This window comes from Rhineura floridana, chromosome 11 (genome assembly GCF_030035675.1).
Source record: "Rhineura floridana isolate rRhiFlo1 chromosome 11, rRhiFlo1.hap2, whole genome shotgun sequence".
Taxonomy (NCBI): domain Eukaryota; kingdom Metazoa; phylum Chordata; class Lepidosauria; order Squamata; family Rhineuridae; genus Rhineura; species Rhineura floridana.
The window spans coordinates 56,913,164-56,926,856 of NC_084490.1; the positions used below are offsets into that span (position 1 = coordinate 56,913,164).

Genomic DNA, 13,693 nt, shown 5'->3' on the forward strand with positions numbered 1-13,693 from the left:
CCTGGGCTAACATAATTGGTGCTGGGAAAGGGTAGCAGTGAAGAAAGGTAGATAGTGTCAGAGGTAAACCAATCTCATTTCTAAGCTCTTCCATTTTCAGGAGTGCATGGTTTCTTGGAAGAAGGGCTTGGAAGCACGAAAGGAACTCTAGCCAACACTGAAAACTTAGAAATTCTTGAGAAGAATGCTGCTGTGGGAAAGAGTCAGGATTTGTCTTTTCCTGATCCTTGCTTGGGGCAACCTGAGAGGAACGCCAGTTCTATACAGGAGGATGGTTCTTGCTGTTTACTCAGTATGGCACAATTGGTTGGTGAAGCTGCAAAGCCCACTGCAGATAAACAGGTTGATAATGATGCAGAAAAGGCTAGCATGGAGCTGCCTTCTAGAAGTGCACAAATAAGTTACATCCTACATGAAAATGAGGAACAGCTGCCACAGTCACATACTTCACCTGATAGTTCTTTGAGTCAAGTATCTGGGAAGAAACTGATACGGAGCATCCAGAAAGTCAACGAGTGGCTTTCTAAAAGCAAGGAGGTCCTTTCTCCTAGCTCTCTGCAGGATATCCACACAGAGGAAGTAGATCAGGACCCAAACTTGTCAGATGCAGACTCTCTTGTCTCCCAGAAGACTGAACTGCTGATGGAAGACCAGGGGGTGTTCACAGTAGAATGTGAAGGTGACAGGTCTCTGTCCAAACCAGCTGCCTCTAAAATAGAAGATAAAATATTTGGGAGAACATACAAGAGGGAACGCAAGTCAAACCTCCTTTGGAATGAGAGGGAAACAAATCAGATCCAAGCAAAGGAAGGCATTGCTGTGAATTCAAAATCCTGTGATATACCCATAAAACGAATCTTAATGCAAAAAAGGAAGGCTTCATCAGAACTGACCCCAGTTGACTTCACCAGGAGGCAAGATATGCAAGTCAATAGAAATAAGCCTGGTGGAGATGAAGACAATGTTTTGGAAGAGGATGGCAAAGCTCTTGGAGATGAGAGCCTTGTGGGAGATCAAAAGGAAATTAAGTTGCCAGTTGAACTTCCTGTCAAGGAAGGGGTGTCAGTTTTGGAAGCTGATGGTAGTGAAACATCTCTGAGTGTATGCCACAAATTGCCAGAATCAAACCTTAAAAATCTAAAGGAAAAAAGTAACACTTTGAGCAAGAGAAGTAGACAAATAATCAAGCCAATTAGTGCATTGCAATTGATTGTGGACAGAAGTGCCAGGTCATCCAAGAAGGCAAACGTACAGACTGATGATGAGTTAAAGGTAGTAGGCGTAGGCCAGGTACAAGTCAGGAGAAGCAGGAGACTTCAGTTGCAGCCAGAAGGAGCCTGGAGGAGAAGTGAGCCAGTAAAGAGAGGAATAAAACAGATGAATGAGAAAGAGAAGAAATGTAGGTGGTCTCACGCAGGAAACATGCCAACTCCTTCCACAGCAGAAAGCGACCCCAGTGTGTTCCATGGCAGGCCACAGAAGGACATATCTTGGTCAGATGCCAGCTTGATAAACATGGAAGATAATGCAAATGGAGCTTGTGCTAACCCTGCAACCTCTCCTCAGATGAATGTTGAGCAAACCACAGACAGCCATGGTCCTTGTTGCAATGTTCCCAGTGCAAATTCCCAAGATAGCTGCTCACTTCTTCAGTTTGCTTCTCCAGAGGTGGAGCAGACTACTTCTGAGGACAAACAGTTCATGGTAGGACACCAAACTGGGAAAAGTGTGTTGTGTCCCCAGACACCAGAGGGGGGTGGGTTATGCACAGGGAATGTGATGGGAAGCTTTAAGCCCCCTGAAACATATGATAAAGCTACAGGAACTTTGGAGCTGAACCCAGAAACTGATGACAGTGAACTGGATACAAACTTCATGCGGAAGATGTTCAGTGGCTGCAAACGCCGGTCATTCTTGCTGCATCCAAGACCAGTAAAGGAATCTGTTACAGAAATTCAAAAAGAACCAAGCAATGGATGGGTGGAAGATGGAAACGTTGACTGTTTGAAGAAATCAACTCTCATCAATAGGTGTTGTGAGGAGAGAAGAGAAGCTTTTGCCTGTGAGGTGAACAGCTCTGTCCAAAGATTGGCATCTTGCACCTCCAGTTTCCCAGATAGAACTGAGCACCCCCAGCTTGCCTCACAAGATCCATTCCCAGATCATCCATCTACACCAGAGCTATTAGCCACCAGGAATGCCAAGGGTGAAAGGCATCTGCAAAGTCAAAAACTAGCAACTAAAAAGAGAGCCTTCCCCAAAATGGGGGGAGAAATTGCAAACTCAAATGGCAGCAGCAGCAGTGGCAGCCAAAGTGTCTGGAGAAATGATATCTTCCAAAGCACCAGTTTAGGTGCCATTAATGAGACAAGCACTAGTATAGGCCACTCTCAAGGAGCAGGATCTGAAAGCACTGAAAACAAAGGCCTGGCATTAAGCTCCCAGCCAGAATCCATACAGCCATGTCAGCTACCACATCCTGAATTCAGCTGCATTCATGGTGAAAACAATGTGGAACAAAAGCAACTGAACAGTGACACAGAAGAAGCAACCGATAATTCCAGCACAGGTGTTCCTAAGTGTTTGGTTCCCAGAAAGAATTTGGAACAATGTACTGAGGAGGAGTCCCATGGCTTTGAGCTGTTGTCAGAGACACCAGAGGGCTTATTAGGCCTTGTCATCAGAAACGAAGGCTCGCCTAAAGGCTCACCTAACCTTAGGGAAATAGACAGGAAAGATAATTTGGCTGTGTCTCTTAAAACCAACAAGCAACCCACCCTTGAGAGCGACCTGGACAACAGCAACAAAAGCAGTTCCAAGTTGAACTGTAAAAGCCTTGCTTGGGCACGCCAGAGACGAGTGCAGAAGCTACCATCCTCAGAAGAGGAACATTCCAGTGAAGATGAAGAATTGCCATGCTTTCAGGCTCTGATATTTGGTAAATCGGCAAGAACATTGGAACCAGTGAAAAAGGAGACATCAGAAGGGATGCTAGCATTGCAGAGTAGCAGCAAAAGTAACCTGAAAACCAAAGACGATGATGTCTCTCCAAGTCAGGAGTCGGAATGCTCTGTTAATTTGTTTTCTTTCCAGTCACATGTATCTGAGGACTTCAGCAGCAGGCCTCATGATTCAAGACATTTGACTCCAGCTCCCACTTCTAACGAAAATCTGGCAACTGTCAGCGGGAATAAAAAAGCCATTCAACCCAGGGATAAAGTCTCCAGATATGCTGAGCAACTGAAGGATGGACAGCAAGAATATGTGAATTCAGAATCCAATTTAGGTACAAATCTGTGATTATTATTTAATTTAATTTTAAAATGCCTAACTTCACCTTGAATCCTCTCCCTTTTGCCTCTTATTACCAGCTCAGCTGAAAATAAGCTGTTCCTGTGCTGCAGCGTGTGTGTGCGTCTAAGAGAGAGCATGTGAGATGGCCCCATCCATCAATGGCATGTAGCCCCCAAAAGTTTAGCCATGAGGGAATATCATCCTTGGTCTGAAAAAAAAAGTTCCCTACCCCTCTTTTTCCAATAACCTATAGCAAGAGTGCACCATCTCCTTTTAAAAATAAAACATTACTGAAATGTGCAAATATATCCCTGTAATTTCAAGAGGAATATAGATGGATTTCGATAACTGGTTTCATCACGCATAATTGAACCTGTGGAATTCATGGCCTTCAGATACAATTTTGATCAATGGCTTTAAAAAGGATTTAGACCTATTGCTGCATTGTTTACAGATTGAGGTGTTGTTGTTTTTAATCCCTCAATCTAAAGTGTCAGAAATACTGGTTGTCTGGAACGATTCTCAGACAGTCTTTCTAAGACAGACTTTAGTTTCTCAAGAGCTGTTTATTAAAATCCTTCAGATGGTCAAACCACATAAAGAAGCATTATTTTCTTCTGAAAGCAAATTCAGAGGAGTAAATAAACAAGTTTAATTCTTTTACTCTCAAAGTGCTCTGAAGAACCATTCCTTCTGAGACTTTACTGCTCATATGTATATATATACAAATGCTGTTACCAAGTGGCAGTTATAGATACATGTGCCGTCAGGAGTCACACTCAAGGCGGAATGGTCAAAGCTGAGACACCAGGCTAGATGCATCAGAGGAAGGCAATGGTAAACCACCTCTGAATACCTCTTACCATGAAAACCCTATGAACAGAGTATCCAAGATACAACACGAGATAGTGCTGGAAGATGAGATCCTCAGGTCAGATGGCACTCAACAAGCTACTGGGGAAGAACAATGGACAAGTGTGAGTAGCACTGTGACTAATGACACCACTGTGACTAATAAAGCACAGATGTGAAAGGAGAGTCCAGAGTTGTACAATGCACACAATAGGAACATGGAATGTGAGAAGCATGAACCAAGGAAAGTTAGAAATTGTCAAGCAAGAAATGGAACGCATCAACATTACAATACTTTGCGTGAGTGAATTAAAATGGACGGGAATAGGACACTTCAAGTCAGGGAACCACAAAATATTTTATACAGGAAATGAGAAATTAAGAAGAAACGGGGTTGCTTTAATAGTGAGCAGTGATGTAGCAAAGGCAATTAGGAGCTATAATGCAAGGTCTGAGCGAGTGATATCAATGAGATTTAACAGGAAACCTATTAACATAACCATCATCCAAGTCTATGCTCCAACGGCCAACACAGAAGAAGAGGAGTTGGAGAGATTTTACACAGAACTATAGGAAGAAATTCATCACACACCAAAACAAGATGTTCTGATAATCATGGGGGACTGGAATGCAAAAGAATAGGGAACAAAGAAGAACTAGAAATTGTGGGGAAATGGGGCTTAGGAGATAGAAATGAAGCAGGAGAAAGACTTACTGAATTCTGTGAAGCCAATAATTTGTTTCTTGAAAACACATTTTTGAGCAACCAAAAAGATGACTGTACACATGGCCATCACCAAATGGTCAATATAGGAATCAAATTGATTATATAATCGATAGCAGAAGATGGAGAAGTTCCATACTTTCTGCAAAAACAAGACCAGGAGCACATTGCAGTACAGATCATGAACTGGTAATATCGAAAATCAGAGTAAAGCTAAAGAAGAACAACAAAGCAATCATAATGCCAAAATGCAATTTATATAACATTCCAGAAGCATATAAAAATCAAATAAGGAACAGATTTGAGGCTTTAAACTTAGTTGATATTGAACCAGAAGAACTATGGATTGAAGTTAGAGACATTATCAGGGAAGAATGCAAAAAATACCTCTAGTTAAAAAGAGAGAAAGACCTCAGTGGATGACTGATGAAACTTTTAAAATGGTTAAAGATAGAAGGAAAGCAAAAGAAGACAAACACTGTTAGAACCCTAAATGCAATAATACAGCAACTAGTACGTAGGGACAAAAAGAATGACTACAATAGTTATTGTAAAGAAATAGAGGACAACAAAAAGGGTAGAACAAGAACCCTATTCCAAAAGATTAGAGAAATTAAAGGGAAATTTAAACCAAGAGTAGGGATGTTGAATAATCAACAGGGGAACACGCTGACTGACTGAGATAAAAGGAAGATGGACACAATACACTGAAGAACTCTATAAAAGAGATGCAAGGATAACAGATGCATTCACGGAGGAACCGTATGATGAAGAACTAGAAATTTTAGAATGTGAGGTGAAAGCTGCTGTTAAAATACTTGGAAGAAACAAATCACCAGGAACAAATGCCATACCAATAGAGTTTCTACAAGCTACTGAGACTGATTCTGTCGAAATTTTGACAAATTTGTCAACAAATACGGAAATTAAAACAATGGTCCACAGACTGGAAGTGTTCAATAATACATCCCAATTCCAAAGAAAGGGGGACCCTAGGGAATCCAATAATTATTGAACTATTGCCTTAATATCCCATGCAAGTAATGCTCAAGATTCTATAGCAAAGGCTCTTACTATATATGGAGCGAGAAATGCCAGATGTCCAAGCTGGATTTAGAAAGGGAAGAGGCACCAGAGATCATATCTCAAAGATATGTTGGAAAATGGAACTGACCAAGGAATTTCAGAAGAAAATCACCCTGTGCTTTATAGGTTACAGCAAAGCCTTTGATTGTGTAGATTATGAAAAACTATGGAATGCTTTAAAAGAAATGGGAGTGCCACAGCATCTGATTGTCCTGATGCACAACCTATACTTTGGACAAGAGGCTACTGTAAGGACAGAATATGGAGAAACCGACTGGTTCCCAATCGGAAAGGGTGTGAGATAGGTGTATTTTATCACCCTATTTGTTTAATCCGAAAGTGGGACTGGACCAAGATGAAGGAGGTGTGAAAATTGGAGGGAGAAATATCAATAATTTAAGATATGCAGATGATTCCATACTCTTAGCAGAAACCAGTAATGATTTGAGTCGAATGCTGATAAAAGTTAGAGGAAAGCACAAAAGCAGGAAATATAGCTGAACGTCAAGAAGACTAAAGTAACAACAACAGAAGATTTGTGTAACTTTAAAGTTGACAATGAGGACATTGAACTTGTCAAGGATTATCAGTACCTTGGCATAGTCATTAATCAAAATAGAGACAATAGTCAAGAAATCAGAAGAAGGCTAGGACTGGGGAGGGCAGCTGTGAGAGAACTAGAAAAGGCCCTCAAATGCAAAGATGTATCACTGAACACAAAAGTCAGAATCATTCAGAGCATGGTATTCCCGATCTCTATGTATGGATGTGAAAGTTGGACAGTGAAAAAAGTAGGTAAGAGAAAAATCAACTCATTTGAAATGTGATGTTGGAGGAGAGCTTTGCGGATACCATGGACCGCAAAAGAAACCAAATAACTGGATGTTAGAACAAATTAAACCAGAACTATCATTAGAAGCTAAAATGATGAAACTGAGGTTATCATAGTTTGGACACAAAATGAGAAGACATGATTCACTAGAAAAGACAATAATGCTGGGAAAAACAGAAGTGAGTAGAAAAAGAGGAAGGCCAAACAAGAGATGGATTGATTCTATAAAGGAAGTCACAGACCTGAACTTACAAGATCTGAACAGGGTGGTTCACGACAGATGCTTTTGGAGGTCTCTGATTCATAGGGTCGCCATAAGTTGAAGTCGACTTGAAGGCACATAACAAATTTTTATACTTAGCTTGACAGTGCTGTCATTCCTAACACTGAATAACTCTAGATGTGTAAGCATTTGTCCCTGGCACCTAGGGATTCAAAATATATCTTTACCCCACTGCTGCATCTTATCTGTGTGCTGTCAGCCCAAGTTTTTATTCTGCAGGAAAACTTTCTCATCGCTTCTCGTTGCTCTTTCTGCCATAGTTTCCCTCTTTCTTTCTGGGGTAGTATGTTGAACCCTGCTTAGGAACTCTCTCTGTGTTCTACTTTTTGTATGTCTTTTGAAGGTGAAACCATGGAGTATGACAGTGAAGCTAGCTGCTTGGGGGATTCATTGGGCCTGTCCTCCCAGAATGAGATTCTCACCACACAGGTATGAAATAATGCACTTTCAGACATGGTTGTGAAGGACTTGACACAGACAAACTGCAGCAAGGGAAGAGGATCTGGTGAGAGGAGAGTTTTTTGAAAGCTTGTAGCATACCGAAACCAGATGTCTTACTGGGACAATAGTTGAACCTTTGTCACTGGAGGCCTTTGAGAGCTGATTGGTCCAGACTGGATTTAATAAGCTATATTGAATCCATGAGGAGCAGCTAGGTAAAGTCATTTTTAGTGCTCTATCCAAAGATGTCCATGAGTAAATACTTACCAACCCTGTAAGGTAGGTCAGTATTATTATCCCCATATTGCAGATGTGGGGGATGTGGTTTAGAATGACTTGCCAGTGCTAATGAGTTCATCACAGAGGTAAGTGATGAGCTGGACCTTTTTTATTTGTAATTCAGTCTGTTGGGCCCTGTGTTATGCCATTTGTCCCTTGAGAGTAGGAAGTTTTTACATCAAGATATAGGCAAGATTTCTGCCATTGGCTCTCTTGCAACTCTCCCAACATAACTCTTGGCATGTATTAACAAGCTGTTTTTTGTCTGTCTCCTACTGTTGCAAGCTGACCATCCTTCAGTGGAGTAGGATATCCTTATGTGGCTTACTCCTCGCATTGGGCTAGTAGACAAGGCCATCATTCTTATTAAGATGCTTGGTCTTTTCAGGTAGAAGGATCTCCTCCTCCTCCTGGACCTACCTCCTCTGAGACAACAGGACTTTCTTAGAGCTCAGTTCCTAATCTGTTTTTTACCTCAAGCTTCTGAAAGGTTCTTCTCTTCTCCACACCTCCACTTCTTGAATTGTCATGGTAGGAAAGGGAGTCAGAGCACTGCAAAACTTCACAAAACTGGCCATGATTTTATCCCTAGTGCGCTCCATTCTGCCCTTCATGGATCTTTTGATTGACCTGGAATAATGGTTTGAGTCACCACAAAGAAGAGTGCCTCTGTTAGGCACCACAACCCCAAAAAGAAAGTCCACTGTGGAGAGGAAGTATTTGGTATAATAGTCCTGACATACAGGACAACTGTTTTGGCTGGCATCATACTAGCTTTGGCTAAGGGCATGGAAGGGAGGAGTGCAAGAACGTTTAGGTCGCCAACATGATGCCCTGCCTATGTTGTTGGACTCCCAACTCCCATCAGCCCCAGCCAGAACGGGCAGTGGTTGGGGATTATAGGAGTTGGAGTCCAGCAACTCCTGGAGGGCACTATATTGGCTGCCCCCGATTTAGAGCATCCCATTCTAGGATCTCCTTCACTAAAGGAGAAAGGAATGTTGAACTTACCATGATACGTTAATTCTCTGTAGTGAACAGAGGTATTCTGCCCACTCAAGCATAGCTGTTTCACTGCTGAGGATGACCTTTCTATCCTTATTTCTCTTAAGTTCTTCTTTAGAGCAGTCTTGTATTGTCAGTCACAGTTAACGTTATGAATTAAAGTTACAAAGCTTTATTGTATTCTGACCTTTCTCCTCTATCTGAAGCACCTTCCACTTGAGAGGACCAAGCAAGCTTAAGCAGAATGAGCCTTCCTACTGGACTGAGTGGGAGGTTTAACTCATGCTTATTTAAATAATTTCCCCTTTAATTTAAAAATACCAGGGTGGGTTATAATAACTAATAAAACACACAGTAACAGAATCCTTAGGAGGAGAGCTCCACAAACGAGGCAGCACAGCTGAAAAGGTTTTGCCTGAGATGGTATGCGAAGATACTCTCCGTTCACTGAAAAGAGAGAACTTTTCATGGGCAAATCCTCTGTTCCATTCTTTCTCACTTGCAGCAAAGAGGTGCCATGCAAAACAGCTTAAAGAAACTTCAGCAGAAGATGGCTATTCTTGAAGCAGTTCTCAAGCAGGGAAGCCAGAATGCTGTCCATGAAGGGTCACCACTCTCTGATGAGGACGATGATTTCACTGGAGAGACAAGATCAGCAAATGGTGAGCAGCGCAGTGCCTTCAGTCTTTTCCAAGAAGGTTGGCTGCGAATCTAGTATCCTTTCGTACTTGTTATCAAACAACTTGAAGTAGACCTGTGTCTTATTTTGTATTACGTTTGTGAGCTGCTGAAGCACAGAGAGATGCTGAAATCTCCATTTATTATCCTTGTCAGCTGCTAGCTTTGCTAGCAAGCTACTTTAAATGGGAGAAGACCTCTTGGCACACTGAACTATCAGTCTCCATCATTGCCACACGCACACACACACTATGTTATTAAGTGCTGCTGAGAGATGCACAAGAGGAGGACCTTGGTGGTCCAGGTTACTGCTCGCTAGGCACTCATTGCAACATTGCAGATTCCTGAGGGCTGCCTCTTTTGTCAGTCCTTAAATGCACCATGTACCCACATGAAAACTTAACAAGGTTTTGAAGGTTCTGACAGTTCTGACCAGACCATAATAATATAATAATAAAATTTTATTTTTAGGCCGCCTATCTGGCCGTATGAACGGCCACTCTAGGCGGCGTACATAATTAAATTAAAACACATATAAATACAATATTAATAACAATTTTCAATTAGTCACCCAACCCCCAACTGTACAATGTAAACTAAGACTATTGAGAAATCTTGTATGCCCGCTGAAACAACCAAGTTTTTAGTCCTTGGCGGAAGCTTACCAGGGAGGGGGCATGGCGAAGTTCATATGGCAGAGAGTTCCAGAGGGTGGGGGCCACAACCGAAAATGCCCTCTCTTTGAGCCCATAGGAGCTTCCTCACTTTAAGTTCTACCTTTAAAGACATTATTCCTCATGGTGGTTACCTCTAAAAAGAGTAATGGTATGGGACGTTCTTTTAGTGGGAAAGTGAATTGTGCGTCTTCCACTGAGGCAAATTGGTCTTTCATACAGACCCAACATTCAGTTCAAAAATCACTTCTGTTTTCACAAGGTTCAGGAACTCATACTGCCTTCCTTCCTTCCCTTCCTCATCCAGCCTCGCCTCTTAAACTGGGCTGGCATGTACCGGACACTGCTGGGCTTTAAGGATTTGTATTGACATAACCAAGTTCCTACATCATCACAGATCCCTCTTTGTCAGCCATCAAGAAATTGGGCCTGGGGAGGAAGAGGTCCATCACTTCCTTAGTCAAATTGCTCTAGGAATGTGCAGTCCTAGTTTACCCCAGTCCCAGAGAGTATCCTAGCTCACTCTTGTCAGGAACGCTATCACCCCTACTGCTTAGAGAGAGAGGGAGTGTGAGAGGGAGTGTGAGAGAGGGAGTGTGAGTGTGTGTACACTGCTGGAGGAGATATCCTGGGCAGCCACCTGGTCATTGGTACTTCACAGTTTGAATTTGCAGTAAGGCCTAGAGTTATTCCATTTTAACAAAATTAACTCAATTTTTCACGTATTTAAAGAGTCAGTGCTTCTTGTCTCCTACCCTAAGCTCAGACATCCAAAAGAAAAGGAATGGCACAAGCCTGGTGTACAGACAGCATTAAGAATTTATGTTAAGCTAACAGCTTAACAACCTAACAACCTGTTAGCTTTCCATGCAGTCACAACAGGTGTGAAAGTTTCCACATCTGTAGGTACAAATCCTGTATTTCTAGCCTATGATCTACAGCACTTATTTGTCCCCTCAATGGTCAGAATTCATTCCACAAGGGTGCTTCAACTTCAGCCAAAGTCCTCCACTGGAAGAGATCTATAGCAGAGCCACTAAGGCCTCAGTCTGTGAATTAAGTATTACCGACTGGACATCTTTGCTTCTGCTGGTGTGGTCTTTGGAAGAATGGTGTCCTGGCAGGTTCTTTGCCCTTAGACCTGAGTAGTGAAAGGACTGCCCAGGATGTTGGTAAGGCTGTTGAGTGTTCCAGTTTAGATATCCTCCTGTACTAATAGAGAAAGGAACATTGCACTTACCATGGACATTTCTTCACATCGCACAGAAGGATATCCAGATCCTCCTAGGCTCACCTTCAAGTTTCCTTGCTGCTAGATTAGGAATGGCTGGTTTGGCTCCCAAGGAATTTACTTAGGCTTGGTTTGAGTCCTGGGGTACCCCTCTGTTTTATCCACTCCTCTTCTTCCTTCCCTTCTTTAATTATAGCAGTGTTTTTACAGTGTTAGTAGGGTTTTTCTTTTACTGTCTTGGCTGTGCTTTGTCCTGAAACTAGGGGAATGGTGGTGGTGGGTTCCTTCACTCCAGAAAGGACAGCACTTGAAAGACTTTTTTAGTTCTGCCTTTGGAGTAAGTGGGAGGAGTAGCCCTTTCTGGGTACCCTCCATTCACTGACCAGAAGAAACCTCCCCGTAAGTCTGAAGTTCTTTTGTCCTCTTCTGATCTGTGTATCCTCACTATTTCATTTTAAAAACAAACATTTCTTCTGTATGCTACAGCACCATGCTATAGTTTCTGCTGCTGCTGAATTAGAGTTAATTTTGCATCGTTACAGAGGAGTTTATGCATGAGCAGAGATCTGTTGCTATGGCAGTGGTTTTAAAATGCATTCCCATCACCGTAGTGTTGTGACAGTGTATCATATTAGCTTGTTTTCTTAAGCTAGATAATGCCTAGAAGCTACTTTGGCTTTGCAGGGGATGCCCTTCTTTTGGAATTGTGGCCAGGTGTGCTGATAACATTTGTGATGTAAATGCTTCCCCAAGAAAGCCTGTCTCATTCATTCAGGACTGTTTGCAACTCACTCAAATTGTGCCTCTGGGCAAGGAAGGCCAGTTTTAATTGCCATATCAACAACAAAGCCAAGTCCCTCTCTTGGAATAACATCGTAACCTTTTACTTTAGCTGTTGCAGCATCCAAGGTGCTTAAATCTTTTGACATCCTATAAGGCAGACAAAGACTGTGGCTAGTAGGCATCATTGGAACCTTCTACAGAATAGTGGGCAAGGGGAACAGAGCAGTGTTAATCTTCTCCAGGCTTCAGGTCAAAAGTTCTCCTGAGATGCCTATGGAGGAGCCAATTGTAAAACACGAGCAATAGAAAACAGTACAGCTACCTCTGAAAGGAAGAATAGGAACTGTGCCAAATTAGGAAGATAGCCCAGAATTTTTAGGCAGCTGAAACCTTTTTAAAATTTCAAGTTGCTGTCACCTTATGAGCTGTCTGCCAAAGGGTATTGGGATCCCCATAGAAATTCAGCACCAGTGATTGTGAAGAATATGCTCATCTTTGGGTCTCTGACCTATTAGCACAAAGGACAAAGTTGCAAGCCACTGCTTGCAAATATAGCGTCTTTCAAATTTATGATTATTCATTATTTTACTTATTAAATTATATCCTGCCCTTCCTCAAAAAAGGAGCCCATGGTTATTTTGTAAATAAATCTGGTTATTTGGCTATAACTGTAGGGGGGTGGGGAGGAGGGCAGGGAACAGTGATTGTTGAGTTTTCACCTGGCTTCTCAAAAGTCTCTGAGTGGAATTCTGCTGGTGCTTCTTATGATGATGATAATTTTCATACCTTTGTAGAAAAAGTGTGATATCACAAAGCTCATCATCTGAGATGTCATAGCACAAAAATAATACCTGAATTCCCAGTAATTCAAGATTCAATGCAATATCTTGAGCTGAAGATCAATACCTCCAACTAAAATAATCATTTGTAATCTATTATTTAGTCTCCAATTGACTTAGGACATTGTTGAAAACAAAGGTACATATACCATACCATAAAAACAAAATAATAAAACGATAACCACCCCCATACAGCTACAGAAAGCTTTGGCAGCACACTAATACAGAGAACAACATCTCTGTCTATCAAATGCCTGGAACAAAAGATAAGTTTACCTGGTACCAAAAATATGTCAATGAAGGTGCCAAGTAGACCTTACTAGAAAGCACATTCCACAGATGGGGAGCGACAACTGAAAAGGTCCTCTCCTTTGTCACCACCCTCTGAGCCTTCTTCAGAGGGGGGACCTGGAGAAGTGTCTCGAAGATGATCTAAGGCTACGGGTAGCTTCATATCAGGAGAGGCATTCCAGAAGGTACTGGGGTGCTGAGCCATAAAAAACTTTATACGTCAAGACCATCACTTTGAATTGGGCTCAGAAGTGTTCAGGCAGCCAGTGTAATTAGAACAGAATTGGTGGTATATGATCTGTTCACTTTGAACCTGTCAACAGTCGGGCAGCTATATTCTGCACTAATTGAAGGTTTCAAACAGTTTTCAAAGGCAGCCCCAGATAAAGTACATTACAATA

General features: G+C 41.9%; 1 protein-coding gene across 6 annotated transcripts in view; it reads left to right on the forward strand.

Annotated features, from left to right (window-relative positions):
* Positions 1-13,693, forward strand: part of BRCA1 (BRCA1 DNA repair associated) — a 72,342-nt gene that overhangs the window by 30,579 nt on the left and 28,070 nt on the right. For 5 of the 6 annotated variants that reach the window (XM_061590179.1, XM_061590178.1, XM_061590180.1 and 2 more), the window contains 3 exons: positions 101-3,286; positions 7,415-7,500; positions 9,302-9,458. In XM_061590179.1, coding sequence (XP_061446163.1) covers positions 101-3,286; positions 7,415-7,500; positions 9,302-9,458 — 3,429 coding nt within the window. The remainder of the gene's footprint in view (positions 1-100; positions 3,287-7,414; positions 7,501-9,301; positions 9,459-13,693) is intronic. The other variant, XM_061590183.1, reaches the window with a different exon arrangement.